The 13,099-nt window shown below is 53.0% G+C and overlaps 5 protein-coding genes across 5 annotated transcripts; 3 read left to right on the top strand and 2 right to left on the bottom strand.

Annotated features, from left to right (window-relative positions):
• Window positions 1-530: 530 nt before the first annotated feature.
• Window positions 531-3,109, bottom strand: SMAC4_04842 (uncharacterized protein; the record flags this gene model as incomplete). Its single annotated transcript, XM_003347488.2, has 2 exons — window positions 531-2,103; window positions 2,164-3,109. The coding sequence occupies 2 exons, from the start codon at window positions 3,107-3,109 to the stop codon at window positions 569-571; spliced, it is 2,481 nt and encodes an 826-aa protein (XP_003347536.1). The 3' UTR covers window positions 531-568.
• Window positions 3,110-3,867: 758 nt separating this feature from the next.
• SMAC4_04841 (uncharacterized protein) lies at window positions 3,868-5,438 on the top strand. Its single transcript, XM_003347487.2, has 3 exons — window positions 3,868-4,540; window positions 4,728-4,958; window positions 5,200-5,438. The coding sequence occupies exons 1-3, from the start codon at window positions 4,181-4,183 to the stop codon at window positions 5,386-5,388; spliced, it is 780 nt and encodes a 259-aa protein (XP_003347535.1). The 5' UTR covers window positions 3,868-4,180; the 3' UTR covers window positions 5,389-5,438.
• A 149-nt stretch (window positions 5,439-5,587) lies between these two features.
• SMAC4_04840 (uncharacterized protein) lies at window positions 5,588-6,431 on the bottom strand (the record flags this gene model as incomplete). The annotated part of the gene is made up of 2 exons (XM_003347486.2): window positions 5,965-6,431; window positions 5,588-5,896 (listed from the first exon to the last, which is right to left on the bottom strand). Exons 1-2 carry the CDS (start codon window positions 6,247-6,249, stop codon window positions 5,588-5,590), a joined length of 594 nt encoding a protein of 197 aa, XP_003347534.2. The 5' UTR covers window positions 6,250-6,431.
• Window positions 6,432-6,706: 275 nt separating this feature from the next.
• SMAC4_04839 (uncharacterized protein) lies at window positions 6,707-8,225 on the top strand. Its single transcript, XM_003347485.2, has 3 exons — window positions 6,707-7,058; window positions 7,149-7,991; window positions 8,057-8,225. The coding sequence occupies exons 1-3, from the start codon at window positions 6,836-6,838 to the stop codon at window positions 8,095-8,097; spliced, it is 1,107 nt and encodes a 368-aa protein (XP_003347533.1). The 5' UTR covers window positions 6,707-6,835; the 3' UTR covers window positions 8,098-8,225.
• A 390-nt stretch (window positions 8,226-8,615) lies between these two features.
• On the top strand, window positions 8,616-11,829 carry SMAC4_04838 (uncharacterized protein; the record flags this gene model as incomplete). The annotated part of the gene is made up of 1 exon (XM_003347484.2): window positions 8,616-11,829. The coding sequence occupies exon 1, from the start codon at window positions 8,848-8,850 to the stop codon at window positions 11,827-11,829; it is 2,982 nt and encodes a 993-aa protein (XP_003347532.2). The 5' UTR covers window positions 8,616-8,847.
• Window positions 11,830-13,099: the final 1,270 nt, after the last annotated feature.

The raw sequence follows: 13,099 nt of genomic DNA, 5'->3' as shown, positions 1-13,099 counted from the left end.
GTTTTGCATAAAACGGAACTGGACGGAAGCTACCTAAGGACTTCATGGCTCCTTCCTCGAATCATGGTCATTTGGCTGGAAAGTCCCCAAGTGCACCTGCCTTACTTAACATGGACGCTAGTGACGGGACACCTTCAGCTCACTGCTGTCGACGCAGGGACAGAAAGTGAAATAGAAAATGAAAAAGCAAAAAGGTAGGCCATTATCAACGACCAGAACATTCATCGTGTGGCTCTTCTGGACTTCATTAAGGCGTATTGCAGGAGTAGATGCGAAGGTGCGTGCTTGTTTTCATGAGCTCCAGGTCAAGAACCATACTTTTTTGGTGTAGCAAATAAGATATGTACATTGAACCCTAACAAGCAGGAAAAATACTCATCCATTCATCCACTCATTAACAAACTACCTATTACAGAGAAAAGTATATATACTTTTAGCTTCCCTCTTATCTCCTTCTCCCTCTCTCAACATCTATTTTCCTTTTCCTTTCTTTACTTCACCTCAAACATCACCCCCCCCCTCACATCACACACCTTCAAAAACTCAGATACCCACCCTCTCAACCCCCCTACTTCTCTCCCGCCGCCGCTGTCGCCCTAGGCTTCCTCTCCCACCCCGTCTTCAACAACCTCCCCACCTCAAATATCGGCAACGGATGCGCCTCAGTATTAAAAACAACCTTATCAAGCGGGAGCAGATCCTCCGGACTAAACAGCAAATAGAAATACTTTAGCGTCTCCGCCATCCAGAAACTCTCCATATTATCTTTTGTAACAGGCGGGATAACGTTGGCATTCGACAAGCTCGTAAAACCACCGCCGTCTTCAACGGCCGTGTAGTTCACAAACGACTTGAACATCTCCCACCCCCACTCGCGGTACTTGACCTCGCCCGTGATGCGGTACATGTAGAACAGCGACTCGACGGTCTCGGGCCGTTGCAGGTTGTGCGAGTCGAACTGGTGGACTTCGAAATCTTTGCGCCAGGAGGCGGGCGATTCGGGTGTGGAGGGGGTGTCGAAGATGGAGTCTGGTGGGGAGACGTGGGTGGTGGACTCCGGCAAAGGGTCGGAGGGGATCTTGAAGTAGGTTATTTCTGCGGCAAGACCGGTGGCCATGTACCGGTACATACCCCAGCAGGTCTGCATCAGTTCGCGGGCCAGCTGCATGTCTGCTTCGCGCTGTTTGTTCCAGAAACCGGGCTTTTTGCGGGCTTCGCGCTCGGAAAGACCTTCGGTGGCGGCCAGCGCGATGGTGCCGGGGAGGAAGCAGACGAGGTGGTCCATTTTGGGAGATAGGTGGCCTTCGAGACCGGAGGGACGTTCGCCGACGATGGTGAACCCGCTGTTTTCGGTGTAAGTAACTAGGTGCTTGCGGATGCCGTGGAGAGCGTCGTTCCACATTTCTTGGTAGATGGGTTCGGCCTTTTTGGTTTGCAGGAACTGCTTGATTAGGTACTCGTAGTAGGAGTCGCCGCGAGAACCCAGGCGAATGTTTTGAGTGTGGAAGCGTCCCGTGCTGGGCTGGACGTAGATGGGCACCAGACCGTCGGGGGCTTGGTTGTCGTCGAGCACTTGCATGACTTTTTCGGAGCGGTCCCAGAAGTCCTTTTCGCCAGTCAGGTTGGCGAGGTACTTGAACTCGAGCTGGAGGGTAGTGGCTTCAGCGGTGGAGGAGGCGCCGCTGTCGGCGTGCGAGGGGAGGCCTTGGAATTTGCCGAGGTTGACGCTGGCGTAGGGGATGCCCGAGGGGGTGTCGAAGGCGGACATGAGGCGGTCGGCCAGGTCGCGGGCCTTTTCGAGGTAGAGGTCCTCGCCTGGTGCACCCACGTCATCATCGGTGATAGGGGCGAGATGAGGGTACTCTGTGCTGAGGTAGTAAGCCGACAAAAGACCGCCCAACATGCGGATGGTGGTCTCGAAGGTGTTAACATCTTGGTCCTGATCCCAGGTCAACGACTTGGAGATCCACTCCCGGGCATGAGTGACCCTTGAAGTCAAGTTCATGATCATCAAGGTGTCTAGCGAATCGACAATGATCCAGCCCAGACCCTTGGGGGCCATATTCCGGCCCGTCTTGGACACAGGATGAAACTCATCGTAACCTGCCATCAGTTAGTTAGCCATCACAACCCCAACAACTGTCTGGGTAAAAAGAAACATACCCCAAGCATATCTCTCATAAGCATCCCAACTCAGCTCCATAGCCTCAACAACCCTCTCCCTCCTCCTCAGCCAGTCCGCCTTACTCCTCGCCTTCCCCGCCGTACCACCTTCCGAGCTCAACCACCCCCAATCGCCCAACTTCGCCCTCGCCCTTTCATGATGATCATCAAACACCCCCGTAAACCACAGCATTCCCAGCACCACGAGCGTCAAGAACCCCAACACCCTCTTTTTTCTTAGCAGCGGTCTCGGCCTCCCTGCCCCGCCAGGACCATATCCATACGGTTTATCCTTATACATGGGTAACGACCTTCGATCTGGGTTCAGGAACCCTCCAACTTTATCTTGTACCCCTCCCAACACTCCTCCGGCTCCTCCTGATGATGGCCCAGCCCGTTGACGAGTGGCGGCCGCCCACAGTCTATCTTCTGCTTGGCGCGCTGGGTCCGTAAACGACGGGACGTGTCGGGGGATCGAGAAAGCGGCCATCTGGTTTTCTGGGTCGTCTTCGTCTTCGTCTTCTGGTGGCTCTTTAGCAGCACCCGGCAGTAACAGGCCCTGCTCTAGGTATGACTGCTCCTCTATCTGTCTCTCTGACGCTGACTGGCTCTGAAACCCCTGATCAAGCGTCCGTTCAACTTCCTTCGCAGCAGCCTCAGCAACTTCTGCGGCCTCAGCTACGGCGCCGGCGACGGCGTGGCGGGTGCGTTCAGCAGCTTGTTCTGCGAACTCGGCAGCTCTCGAGGCGGTCTCGACGGCTTGTTGCCAGGCGGCGCTTTTCGTGGCTTCAGCGGCTTTCTCAGCGGCGCGGTCGCGGATCTCGGTGGCAGCGGTGGTGGCAGCACTCGCGGCAGTGGTGGCCGTTGCGCGGAGGATGTTGATGGCGGCAAAGGTGGTACCCGGGCGGTTCGTGTGGAGGTTGAATGGATCGCGGACGCGGTTCATTCTCTAGAAGGAGAGGTTCAAGAAATGGAAAGGTGGAGGGGACCGATTGATTGGGCGCTATATTTCAGAAGGGTGCATTGGCCGGATTTAGTGGTGGTGTTAGTGCGCTTTGGGCCACGGGAGCTTGTTCGTTGTGTTGCTGGACTGAGACAATGGATGGAATCGCCACGATAGTTGGTTAGGTCGTCATTAATAGATGGTCTTTGAGATCGGATGGATTAAGCTATTACTGGAAAGATTGAAGGTAGGTATTCGCAAACAGATAAGGAGAAGCTGCAAAGACAAATGCACCTCGAAGGATTTCCCCGAACTTTCCCTTCAAACAAAACTTTGAGCGGTCAAGCTGGCTGCACAGGGAAGGAGAGCTGCGGACCTTATTGGAGACGTTGATGGAGCTTCTGTACTTCCGTCTTTACATGGACTTGGGGATTGCCTGACATATGTATTCACATGTATGTATTTATAATGGCATTGTACCTCACTGTTCAACCACACCAGCCGAATGCAAGTGGTGGTGATTGCTTTCATATCAACTCGAGATAACGAGATTATCCAAGAGGAAGCCAAGAACCTTGCTGACCTCGTACGCCAATGCCAAAGAGGACAGCTTGAGCTTTGACCCGAAGCGTTACGACGTCGTGGAGTTGTGGGGCCCCGCTGTTTGTATTTCTGAAAAGGGGGCCGGGGTTAGGTGTGTCTGGTCACACTTAGGCTTGCTCTAGGTCAAACATTCTTAAGTTAAACGTTATGAATGAACAGGATAAGATTGATGAAGAGTATATGATGATCAATATAATTATCAGAGACCCATTCATTATTCTTTGCTGTTGACATGAAAGTGAAGAACAAATGAACAGGAGGGATAATTCCTTATCTTATCACCGCCCCTCCGCTCACTAACACAATTCCACATTCGGCAACCCTTTCTCCATCTCGCTCCCGCTTCTTCAACATCAGATCACCACCCCCGGCCTCAACCCCATCGAGCCACCCAACACTCACTCTATCCCATCTTACTGTATACACATTTCTCATCACACTGACTGTACTAAGATCAAGTTCAACGCCAACATGTACCACTCCCAAATACAATCCTACCCAAACCTAACCCCCTCCGAATTCGCCGAAGCAGCCCACCACCTCGACAGCCTCTACAGCCGCGCCACCCTTGGTCCTTTGCGACGCCAATGGAAGCTGCGCGTGCGCTCGGCCCTCAACACCCACTTTGTTTCTCCTTCGGATCCGGAATATAGCACGTTTGTGCAGATTACCAGGCCGCTGGAAGTGGATTTGGATGATGATGGGTTGTCGGACTTTTTGGATGGGTTGAGTTTTGATGGGCCTGGGACTGGGCCGGTGGTGAGGGATGAGGGGATGGGGATGGGAGGGTTTGGGGGTGACAGTGGGATGGAGGTTGAGGATGATGATGAGGTATGTTTTCTCTTAAGTGGATGGTATGAAAGGGGTGTGAAGGGGTGTGAAGGGGTGTGAAGGGGTGTGAAGGGGTGTGAAGGGGTGTGAAGGGGTGTGAAGGGGTGTGAAGGGGTGTGAAGGGGTGTGAAGGGGTGTGAAGTCTCAAGGAGTAAAGGGAATGAGAAGCTGATATGACAGTGAAAAGGCCATGATTTTACCTTCTAAGAAGCAACAAAAGACAACATACGGCTATGTCACATACGAAATACACCTTCATCCGACATATCAAGCGCCATGCTTGTGGTTTTCATTAAACGGACTACCCGCCGACGAACCAGCTTTCAACATCGACACCGTCTTCCGACGTCTCGTACCCGATCAGTTCAAAGATGGACTTCGCCGCGCCGTCGGTAGTGTGGGTGGTATTTCAGCTGATGTAAGTCTTCTTTCTTCTCCTTGCGTTCGTCTCTTATCTCGGTAATGTTTCTTCTTTTCGCTGTTGAGAACACGAAAAAGTTAACTAGGGCTGAACTTCTTCTTCATGCTCTTGTGTGACTTTGATGTGAGAAAATTGATGAGATGATGAGATGAGAAACAAGAGAGAACGAGAAAAAAAAAGGTGCCTATACTAACACACAAATGTCCCTTCTTTTGAATTATTTCGGCCAAACAAACAGTATCATCCCATCACTGGCGTTCCCACCTTCTTCGTCCACCCTTGTCTCCTCGGCGAGGCCATGTCGACCTTTGAGAATAATGTCTCGATCGAGAACTACCTGATGGTTTGGCTTGGACTCGTCGGCGGCTGTGTCGGCCTTTGGATTCCCAAGGAGATGGCCATGGAGCCTTCTTCTTCTTCCGCCTGAAAGGAAGTGTGGGAGTGGCGCGGTGGGTGTGTGCAGCTAGCGGCGTCTTCTGCATAGTAATCTTTCAAGAGAGCGTTTTGACGCTCCCACACACGTTTTATCCATACGCTTCAATGCGTCCCTCATTCTCGTCATCCTCCCACCACCGCCCGCGAGTTGGTATCTTTAAACAGGAAGCAAATGCCACAGAGGACACCCATCAATCCTCGTCGCTGTCCTCCTCCATGGCAACATCCGAATCGCTCTCCTCCTCTTCCTCGTCCTCGCGTGGCCGCTTCGTTCCCCGGGCTTCCTCTGCCGATGTCGTCGTCTCCGTCCCAGGAGGCTTGGCTGGCGATCCTTGTGGTGCTGGACTCTCGGTATTCGTAGTAGGGGCGCCCGGTACGGGGGCGCTGAAGATGCTTTGTTGAACGGTGGTGAGGGTGACGGCGGCGGCGGCCTTGGGTGGCACGAGAGTACCGTCGAGTTTGGCGATGATGTTGGAGCGGCCCTTGGCGTAGGTGATTTTCTAGACAAGACCAAGTTAGCATTACCACCTCTTGGTCATAACCTCCCAATTTGTGTATAATGACCCACCATTTGCCTGCCCAAAAACTCCATCCCGTCAAGTGACCTCATCGCCTGTGTTGCTGTCTGAATGTCCCGGTAGACAATGTGTGCTTGCCCGCGCATCTTCATGGTCTTGAGAGCGACTACATCGAGAACGGGTCCGTAGGTGGAAAAGAGCATGTATAGTGCTGTGCGGAGGTCGTCTTTCTGGATCTTGGCTGAGGGGAGGTTCGCGACGTAAAGGGTCTGGTTTGGCAGGTTCGTGACCACCTTTTGCGGGAGGCCCGCGGGGGGAGCAGTACGCGTAGCCATTGCCGCGTGTGAATCCGGGAGCTGGTATTGATGTGTAAATGCGGGTCGTGTATTGTCGCGTAGACTCTTTCAGTATGTCGTGGATGCCTCGTGGTAGGGGTAAAAGTCGTCAATCGTTCGTCGTCGGCGGGTGTATAATGTTCAATGTTCAGTGATGAATCCAACAAGTCGCGGGAGCGCATGCGACGTCGACAATTGCTGGTCAAAAATTGGAGACAGCAGCGGCCAGCCTCCAGCCTACAAACAATCGGCCAACCCCACGGGCGTGGGTGCAGCTTGTTACAAGTGGATCAAGCCCGGCCGGCAGGGCGCTTGGCGGCGTCAGTCACCCGCAGCCAACCCCACTACGCAAGCCGCAACGGTTCCCCTGGAGCCTGGCGGTCTGACCTCATTTCAGGCGGCCAGTCCGCTGTAGTTACGGAGCTCTCCCGTTCCCGGGCAGCTTCCCCTTTCCACTTCCACTTACAACATCCGGCTCCGACAACACCGAACCTACATCCCGCCCTCTCCGTCATCACCGTCCCCGATTCCGAGCGCGGTAGTAGAGAGCTATACTCCTATCGCATACCTTACAACATCATTCACAATGGCTGCTCCCGAGGTCCACCATCTCTTCCACCACCCCATCGCCGACCACTCGTTCTCGGCTGATCGCCAGACCTTGGCCATTGCCCGCGATACCCAGGTCGAGCTTTACGGCAGAGTCGGCAATGCCTTCAAGCTCAAGGATGAGCTCAAGGGTCATGATAAGCTTGTCACCAGCGTCGACATTGCCCCCAACACTGGGCGCATTGTGACCTGCTCTCAGGGTAGGCCCCCTTTCCCGCTCGCGACTCAACCACCCAAACCCCTCTGGGACTCAATGGCAACCAATTAAGGTATTAACACCCCAACCATAGACCGCAACGCCCTCGTCTGGGAACCCTCCCCCACCGGCTACAAGCCCACCCTCGTACTTCTCCGTATCTCCCGCGCCGCCACCTTCGTCCGCTGGTCTCCCTCGGAAGCCAAGTTCGCCGTTGGCTCCGGCGACCGCGTCATCGCCATCTGCTACTTCGAGGAGGAAAACGACTGGTGGGTATCCAAGCACCTGAAGAAGCCCATCCGGTCAACCATCACCTCCGTCGCCTGGCACCCGAACTCCGTCCTCTTGGCCGCCGGCTCCACCGACGCCCACGCCCGCGTATTCTCGTCCTTCATCAAGGGCACCGACCAGCGTCCCGAACCCTCCCCCTGGGGCGAGCGCTTGCCTTTCAACACCGTCTGCGGCGAGTTCCTGAATAACTCTGCCGGCTGGGTTCACGCCGTCGCTTTCAGCCCGAGCGGAGACGCCCTGGCGTTCGCGGCGCACGATTCCTCCATCACCGTCGTCTACCCTTCGGCTCCGGAGCAGCCGCCTAAGGCGGTCATCAGCATCAACACGCAGCTTTTGCCGTTCATGAGTCTCTTCTGGAACGGAGAGGCAGAGATTATTGCTGCGGGCTACGATTGCGAGGCGTTCCGTTTCCAGGGCGGCGAGCAAGGGTGGCAACTGGCGGGAACCCTGGAGAAGGCCAAGGCTGGTGGAAGACCCGGTCTTGGTGGTGAGGATAGGGAGGAAAGCGCGTTGAACATGTTCAAGCAGATGGATCTGAAGGGTAAGGTCAGCAAGGACGATACGCAGTTGAAGACTGTGCATCAGAATACAGTTACCATGTTGAGGCCGTTTGAGGAGAGTGGTGGACGGGTGACCAAGTTTAGTTGTGAGTGTTCCTTGTCTTTGGTGTCCTGGTTTCAGAGAGGTTTTGGTGCTAACTTTTGACAACAGCGAGCGGTGTCGACGGCAGAGTCGTCATCTGGCACACCTAGATGTCTTCTTCTTGAAAGAGAGGAGGGCATAGACGCACACACACCTATGGAACCAAAGCCAAGCCAAAGCAAGCGAAGCGTAACATTTAATTGTTAATAGAGTAAGAACCTATGAATGGCTGGTAATGAATCAGATTCAAAACCAAGATCGATCGTTCCCAGAGGCTTCACCGGGTAACTTTCCCGGTCTTTGATTCCTGCCTGACTTTGCCTGTGCTTTAGCTTTCCCGCCAGCCACATCTCCAAGTGATTGCTTACCCGCCAGTTCCGGCCATTGTTGTTGAAGTCCCACCATGTCCATGTCACTTATCAACTGTGAGCTATCCGTTTGTCATGAACGCCCGCCGATACCGCAAGATGTGTGAGTGTGTGAATCAGACACACAGTCGACACAATTACAGGTACACATACAAAGGCGATTCATTGACCACATTATCTACCGATCATGGCTTGCCGGGCTTGTTCCGATTCGTCACTATGTCCGAAGTGAAAGCCTTTTATATAACGTTGAAAGGTTACTGCTACCCGGAGAGGTGCATGTTAATGTCGATATTCATGTCAAAGTTCTGTTGTCACCTCTATGTTAATTCGGCCCTCACGACTTTAGATAATTGTCAAGTACTTAACCGCTCGTCTCTTTGCACCCTTTCAACTAGCCAGCAGCTCTGCAAGCAATCTCTTTTTGCCTCACCTTCCCTGTCTGCTTAACTTCCCCGGTTAGAAGAAGCATCACAAGCCAAACAACAAACCATGGATCATCACAATAACCGCCACAGCTATGAACCATATAACCACCTTAATTACGAAAACCCTCAATGCCCTCCAGCTCCAGTTCCGGTTTCAGAACTCCCACATCCATACTACGGCACACCAGCACCAGGCTCACCAAGCGACTTCATTTACAACTCGGCCAATAACTCCGCTAACGCTACTGCGAGCATCTTTCTTCCCCCTCATCCTCGTCCTTCCCGTTCTTCTCATCCTTCAGTCCCGAGAAAGTCAACCCCAACCTCAACACCGACGTCAACTCTGCCTTATCCCCAACCGATAGGTTACGGCCCTTCTAGGCCTGTTGAGCAATCCTTTCCTACGTATCTACCCACACTACCACAGCCACCTCCTGGCCTTCTAGAGCACAGGCGCCAGCGAGAGTCAGTCATGAACATGGGACCAGGACAGTCGAAGTCGGTACCTCCTCCTTTACCTTTGGAAGGGAACATAGGGAGCGGTTCCAGTTCCAGTTCCAGCGAGTCAGCTGTGGTTATCACACAAGAGGAAGGATCATCTAGTCCTGTTTTGATACCACTACCGATACCACTACCGATGCCGATGCCGATGAAAAAGTGGGAGCCACGTCTACCAACGGAGCCTCGAGACAAAGATAAACGAGAATTCAAGCCTGGGGAGTTTGGCAACACAGTGACAGAAATGGGGATGAATGAGATGCGAAGTGGTGGTACCGGTTTTGGCATTGGCAATGACAACAGGGAGAAATGGGTAAACAGAGGTGGAGGAGTGATGGAGAGGGTAGTGCCTTCATTGCACAGGGCATCTCGACCTGCCGGGTGGGATGTGAATGCGGGTGTGAATACGGGTGTGAATATGGGAATGGGAAGGGATATGGGAATGGATATGGAAATTGATATGGGAACGGATATGGGATTGGGAATGGCTACCGGGATGGGGATGGGGACAGAAACAGGGATGGAAAGAGAAATGACGATGCCGAAGATGGGACTTTTTAGACCGATTAGGTGGGATGGACCATCTTCCCGTTCGAGATCGAAGGCTAAGAAAGATAAGGCGGGAAGGGCTCAGAAGGCGAGGAGGGCTCGGGGTTGGGAACTTGAAGAGAGCGCTGGTGCTGGTGATGTTCATCTTCAGCGAACTTATGGAAACCAAAAGAACAGCAAGAGAATCGCTAGAAGCAACAGCAACAGAAACCAAACCGGAAACGACGAAACCGAGGGCGAAGACTGTCATCCAGGTGTTATGACCACCTCTTCCGCTTCCCACCCTTACCTCCCAAAGAGACGCAAAACCTCTACCTCCCTCGCAGGATCCAACTTCCGAACAGCCTCAGCAGCGACGGTAACAACCGTCGACATAAAGCGAGAACCAGGCCTTTCTCCTTCGCCGCGGGCTACTTTTGCTCAGATACCCATGTATTCCCATTCCGACCCAGTCACTAACAGCAGTGGTGGCTATAAAACCGCTGGTGATGGAGATGAAAATATCCCGTCATCTCGAGAAATAAGTCCCTTGACTCGGGTGCCGACGCCTCGTCGTCTTTTGTTCCCGACATCGACTCCAGACCGGAGGCAGTTGAGAGAGAGGAATCGGGAGGTGGCGGTGTTTGGGGATTGGGTGGGGAGTCGGGGACGGGGCCTGGAACGAAGAAGCGAAGGTTTCGGTTTCGGGAATTTGGTTAGTAGTGCTGGTCAGGACCAGAACGGGGGCACCGAGGCTACTCAGCGAGACCAACACCAAAACCGAGGATCTTCATCTGAAGAAAAGGAAGAAGGCTGGACAGCCATCTCCATCTCAGGAAGCAGCGAAGAAGGTGAAGTCAGCAGTTACTACGACAACCCGTACGACTCGTACAGCTGTGGACAGGAGAGGATGGATGACGCACCACATGGGGCCGGTGCTGGAGGTATTTACCAAGCCCAAAGGCAACCTCATCATCACTTCCCATCATTCTCTCCATCAGCCCAACAACCCTCGAGCTCCTCGTCAGAGCGATATGCTCCTGCATCCGGATCTGAGCCGTCACTATCAGCTGGACAGCAGAGGGTGCTGGAGCAATACCGACAAGCAATCCAAGTGGTGCAAGACGCTTGTCTGGAGGCTAGCAAGAGGTATATCAGGGCTCATTGTGTGAATCGGGGGGTTCGTGGAGGGGAGAGTCCTGGTACTGATACCGGTCCTGTTCCTCGCCAGACAGTCGAGAGTCGGTCCGCAAGGAAGGCGAGGAGGAAACGCAAGCTCAAGACCCGCCACGGCTCATCAAGTTCTGATTCAAGTTCCAGTTTTTTCTTCTCGCCTTCACTGCCACCACCTTCTTCACGACAGCGGCAGCGGCGGTGTAAAGGAAAGGGCAGACGCCAAAAGCGCACCAAAACGTCTCCCTCCTCAAACTCCTCATTTCAATCCCTTGAAGAGATCACCTGCACAGACTCCCTCCTCCCTAACATCTCCCAAATCTGCACCCTCCTCTGGTCCCGCTCCCAATCCCTCCGGCTGCACGACACAGACAGTATCGAACTGCATACCGCGCGAAACATGTACTGGCTTTTATCATGGGCTGAAACAGTCGCTTTCGCCGTCCCTCCCACTTCCACTCATTTCTTTGCCACGTCTTTTTCCAACGAGACATCCGAGACGTCTGTTCCTGGTCCTGATATTGCTGGTGTATCTGTGTTGGAAGAGTTGGGTAGAAGAGAGCAGTGGGCTCGACCGTCTCCTCTTTCCTTTCCTCGTAGGGACCTGGGTCCTAGGTGGGAGAATACGGGGGATGATTTGAATAATGATGTACATATGTGGAGAGAAACGGGTAGCGAGGAGGGTGTGGTGTTTAAGAAGTTTGAGGGTAGAAACGAAGGAGTTTGGGAACAGCAATGGCAGGAGATGCGAAGGGTGTTTGAGGAGGGAGGGATGCTTTGTGAGTTTTTGGGGTATGGGGAGGGGGTGGAGAGGTTGGGCAGGATTAGGGATTTTTATGGGTTTTGACGGGAAGTTTGAAATTGTCGTGGTTTCGAAATTGGAAATTTCCACTTGATGGGAAAGGAAGTCGTGGGAAGTAGATGATGGATGGGCTTTGGATATGGATATGGAAAATTGGATAGAGGTTCTGGAATTATCAAAGGATCGTCATTGTTGAAGATGATAACCTGGCTCGCCTGGGCACTACCGCAGTACCTGACAGGTGCTAAGCCAGACTTCTGATGGGACGCGTTTACTTCCCCTTCAGACTTAGACAACAATGTGTTTGCCTCGTTTGTGAAAGATCCGATCCGATAAGGCACTTGCTGGGTTCCTAGTGAAGAAAGAAAAAAAGAAACCCGAGTGAATGGTAGCGAGGAGTTGGTTTTTTGGAAGTCTTTTTCGGTGTTTCAATGATCGAAATGTTGAAAACCCATTCAGGTGTTGACAAGACACTGATAAGTGCCGTAATGTTCGAAAGAGTAAAGACGCCCCCAACCTGTGTAACATTGAGGCTTGTCTTTCCCCGTCCGTGGCTTCGCTTGTCTCGGTCTGTGATTTGAGAGCCATGTTTCTTGTGCGCTGTCTTTCACACAATAGGTACAAGGCACCTGTTTGTCTGGCTTGTTCTGGCTCTCTGGCAGTTCTGGGTAAGGCTTGGTGTGCTTGGTGTGACCCTGGCTGACATCCTTTATGAGGACATGTCTAACGGATGATTGGATGATGACGGCGAAATGGGACGGCAAGGCGGTTTGAGAGAAATGGTGGTGTGTAAGTGTCAACGTTAACGGTAGTGATCCGGCAACCTGGCTCAAACCTGAATGGTAGAGAGTTGGCAAGGTAACCGGGAAGAGGATCCCGAGGCAAATGGATGGAACCAGAGCGAAAGGGGAGGGGAGGGATGGATATCGAAAAGGGGGAAGCGTTATCATTAGAAGGAGCGGGAACTGATATCGTGATGTCCCAGATGCCCAATTTCGGAAAGATGACGATAGGCTTGAAGATGATGGGGGTTGAAGATTGCTGGGCTTGTTGGATATCCCGCATCCGAGGCGTTGGATCTGGGTTTATGTTCTGTTCGTTGTAAAAGAAAATGTGAAGAAACGTGAATGAGGCGATGTTCAGGCAGGAAACTTTTGTGAAGAGAGGCACAGTTCAATGTTCTTTGCACCCCCTTTGCTCCCACCTGAGAAGAAAATGGGAGACGGGAGGGTTGACAAAGAGTCTACCCCACTAACTCCACAACCCCACGGCGGGTAATCGAACGCTAAGAGCGCTTGAAGTGGACCTGTTCAGG

The sequence above is a fragment of the Sordaria macrospora genome, chromosome 1 (genome assembly GCF_033870435.1).
Source record: "Sordaria macrospora chromosome 1, complete sequence".
NCBI classification, from domain to species: Eukaryota; Fungi; Ascomycota; class Sordariomycetes; order Sordariales; family Sordariaceae; genus Sordaria; species Sordaria macrospora.
Note: the sequence above shows the minus strand (reverse complement) of the source record. Positions and strands in the feature narration are given on the sequence as shown.